The sequence below is a fragment of the Nematolebias whitei genome, chromosome 13, assembly GCF_014905685.2.
Source record: "Nematolebias whitei isolate Nwh7 chromosome 13, NemWhi1, whole genome shotgun sequence".
Taxonomy (NCBI): domain Eukaryota; kingdom Metazoa; phylum Chordata; class Actinopteri; order Cyprinodontiformes; family Rivulidae; genus Nematolebias; species Nematolebias whitei.
Genome location: NC_056510.1, coordinates 9,930,757 through 9,934,522, shown reverse-complemented (window position 1 = coordinate 9,934,522; position 3,766 = coordinate 9,930,757). Strand labels below are relative to the sequence as shown.

At 40.1% G+C, this 3,766-nt stretch overlaps 1 protein-coding gene across 1 annotated transcript in view; it reads left to right on the top strand.

The window, feature by feature from the left end:
- obsl1b (obscurin like cytoskeletal adaptor 1b) overlaps positions 1 to 3,020 on the top strand; it is a 35,797-nt gene extending 32,777 nt beyond the window's left edge. The window contains exons 19-22 of the mRNA XM_037687185.1: positions 197 to 358; positions 441 to 545; positions 2,320 to 2,586; positions 2,743 to 3,020. Coding sequence (XP_037543113.1) covers positions 197 to 358; positions 441 to 545; positions 2,320 to 2,586; positions 2,743 to 3,020 — 812 coding nt within the window. The remainder of the gene's footprint in view (positions 1 to 196; positions 359 to 440; positions 546 to 2,319; positions 2,587 to 2,742) is intronic.
- The last annotated feature ends 746 nt before the right edge of the window (positions 3,021 to 3,766 follow it).

Here is a 3,766-nt window from a genome sequence, read left to right as displayed (position 1 = left end):
TCCATGTAGTACCATAAATATAGTCACTCTGAACCTCAAAACAGAAAAACACTGCCATCTACTGACAGAAAAGCTGTACTGCAGCACAGAGACAATGAATCATTGCAACGTTTCTGCAAAAGCCTTTCTGCTCAGAGAGGAAAAAGTCCTAATTATAACTGTAGCTTCTACTTCTACTTTTAAAATGTGTCTGCAGAGCGCAAGTTGTCGGTCCTTCAGGGCCTTGATAATCTGGACATCCAGGAGGATCAGAATGCTGTGTTTGTTTGTGAGATCTCTGTGGAGGACGTGCCAGGGGAATGGTACAAAAATGGTGAGCGGATACAGCCCACCAGCACAATCAAGATCCGTCAGGAAGGTAAGCTTGAATATCTATATAGTTTGTGGGATTATTAAAAGCATAAGAGACTTAAAAATGTTTTTTGTTTTTTTTATTCCAGGGACAAAGCACTTTCTCCTCATGTGTAACGTTCGAGCAGAAGACTCAGGCGAGATCAAGTTCGTCGCTAGAAATGTTGAATCAGTTGCTTGCCTGGATGTGGAAGGTATTAGCCAATGTTCAGAGATTCTACTACGTTTTAGATGCATCAGTTATTTTATTTTTGTATCTTTACCTTGGCTTTGTGCTCTTTGTTTCTGGAGTACTGCATCAATAAGTTGAAGAATAGGAGCTTAGAAGTTTTATCAACAGCCAAAGTTAATAAACGTGACTTCCGCTCCCCCAAAACACCAGAGGTGTTCAGTAATGTTCATCTGTTGGCGCTCGGAGTACATGTTGGGAATTAGTCTCAGCCTTTACACCAAATGTTAACATAATATGTGTAACACTGACTGACTGGGTTATAGACGTTATTGTTATGTAGTGGCCATCTTGAATTAGGCCGACTCCAAAATTCAATCAGTTTAGTTTCAAGGGTTACCAAGTGTTTTAATAAAATCAGTTATGTGGTTCATGTGGTAGTTTGCTAATACACGGACAGAAAAACAACAGGCACATGCTTACACAAAGACAGTCAGTTACATGATGGCTCACGTTTTAGGGCAGTGGGCGATAACTGTGTGTTTAATCATTAATTCATTCAACCTGTATTTATACAGTTTAGTCTCACTGAGCCACAAGGACTCATTTTGAAGACAGACCTGTTGTAGACAGATAAAGCACAGACAATAATTCAACAAAAAGCAATAAACATAAAATAAGTTATAAACACAGTCAAATCATGATGCCATATATATAAAAAAAAGGTAAAATACTAAAAACAAGAACATATTTGCTTTGATATTTCTATTGACATTATGGAATGTTTAAAATCCCTTAAAGGATAAAGAGACTGATAGCTTCAGTTCCTGTTGCAAGGTGTTGCAGGAACAGAGTAAGAAAAGGCCTTTGTGCCAAATTCAGTTCGCACTGAGGGAACGCTGCAGGTAATGAATCCCCGAGAGTGCACGCCGTAACTGCACTGACAACGTGACATGCGGAAGGAGACATAAGAAGGCAGCGGATCAAGGACTGATTTATAGGTGGAAATGTAGCAGTGTGAGAACCTACGTGAAGTTAACGATGACCAACTGACCAATGAGTACAGAGCGCAGTGATGTGTACAGTAGTTACAACCAGTTATGAATCTTAGTGCCGCATGGTAGACAGCATCCAACATCTGCAAGGAGCAGGCAGGGGCCTTAATGTCAACAATGTCACCATAATGCATCATGCTACTGTATTCATTCATATTCATCTGCTCACAAAGACTCATGTTCGGGCTGCTGTTGTTATGCCATATTGTTTTGCATTATTAGTGTTTAGCGTATATCTTAGATCTTTTAGCGTACTGTTTGACGTTTGTTTAGCGTATGCCTCAGTGTATATCTTAGATCCTTACATACTGTGTCTTTGCACACTATATTTTGCTATTGTTGGATGTAACTGGGACCCTGTGTAGATAATTTTGTCCCACATGTGGTGAGAACGACAACAAACCTACTTAAACTTGATAATCGATGGCTGGTAGCAGCTACAAGGCATTTTCTGGCATTCAGAGTTAAGCAAGATCCATTTCTGAAAAACAAGCCCAGTTTAAATTTCAGTTTATTTATCAAGCTTTCAGCTTGTAGCTTAAAAGAGAGATGTGCATCAATTAAAACTCCCAAGTGTTTGTAAGAATCCGCAAACTCAATGGGAACACCAAGCATGTATAATAAGAGATATAGCTTTTAAAAGTCCTCGTGCCTAAAATCCACAAACCTGTTAATACTAAAAATTCTTATAAAATGTAAGAATGTGTTGTTTCCTAATTATAAATAACATGTCCTTTCTTTCAGAGCTCCCGGTCAACATAGTAAAACCTCTGCAGGATAAGACTGTCTTGGAGAAGAGTCGTGTCATGCTGGACTGCACCGTGTCCAACCCCAGATGTAGTATCCGCTGGTACAAAGACATCAATGTTATCCTGCCCTCAGAGCGCTTTGAGATCTGCAGCGAGGGCTGCTACCGCAAGCTGATCATCCAGCAGGTGGCGCTGGAGGATGAGGGCATGTATAGTGTGCAGGTTGGAGAGTACTCCTGCTCTGCCAAACTGACAGTGGAGGGTAAGAACACTCAGGGTTCTCTTTAGTTCTGTGGTTTAAATCCTGTCATTTGGTTTTCTAATAAAAATCTGACTTAAATATTCTGTTTACCAACAGGATTGTTCAGGTCTTAAATCCATCCTCACGTCTGTCTTTTGCCTTTTTGCCCTTACCAAGCCCAGTCCGTGTTGTTGGTCCGGGAGCTCCAAGACTTGGAGGTGGCGGCACCTGACAAGGCCTGCTTTGAATGTGAAGTCTCAGACCAGATCCTCAGGTACCCTGTGTGGAGTCTGAACGGGGATCCCCTGCAGCCAGGCCCCCATGTGCGTATAGAGAAGATGGGTACGGTCCATAGGCTGACCCTCATGCAGACCAACCCAGACATGAGCGGGGTGGTAGAGTTCACATCTGGGAAAGCAAAAAGTCAAGCCCAGCTTCGAGTAGTGAGTAAGTGAAACACAAGTTTGTTTGTTTAGTAATTTATTTGTTTTTTTTATCCTTTTTTTCAGTTACCTTATATTTTACAAATGGGATATATATATATATGAAATATTCAGACCAAATTAAAGATGAAGAGTTATTATGAATTAGCATCTTACCTGTTCTAGATAACTCTCTGAAGAACCTCGATTTGAAGAGATTGTTGAATTCTGGCAGAAGTGACAAGCTAACAGCTGTCCCAAATGTACTTGAATGTTGCATCTTACGGCTCAGGTTTTCAAAATAATACAGTAGTCCCACGTTTATCGCGGGGGTTAGCACCCCACCCCCTCGCAAGAAGTGAAAATCTACTAAAATGGCAGATTTCTAAGTTGAAACAATATTTCAAGACAGGTCAGTCAACAAATAAATTTAAAATCAAACTAAACTAAAGCAAAAGTCTATTTAGCAAGAGTTCATTAAATCAAGATAAGTTGATAAGTTAAAATGTTAAGTTGAGTGAGTAGTAAAGCCTTTTTACTCACCAGCTCTGCAGAACGCAGCAGCTCTGTAAGGACCAAACTTTTTTCTGATCGGATCAAAACTTTCCCTCCATTTCAGCAGAAAGCAACTTTGCCTTCTGGGTAGTGCACTGTTGCTTTCTGGGTAATGTAGTCATTTGGCGAAACTTGCTTATTGAGAAAAAAAAACTCCAAAATGGTGGTGTTTTTTTTTTTTTGTCGTGTTCAATATTACAGTACTTTACTTTGAAAAACCATGA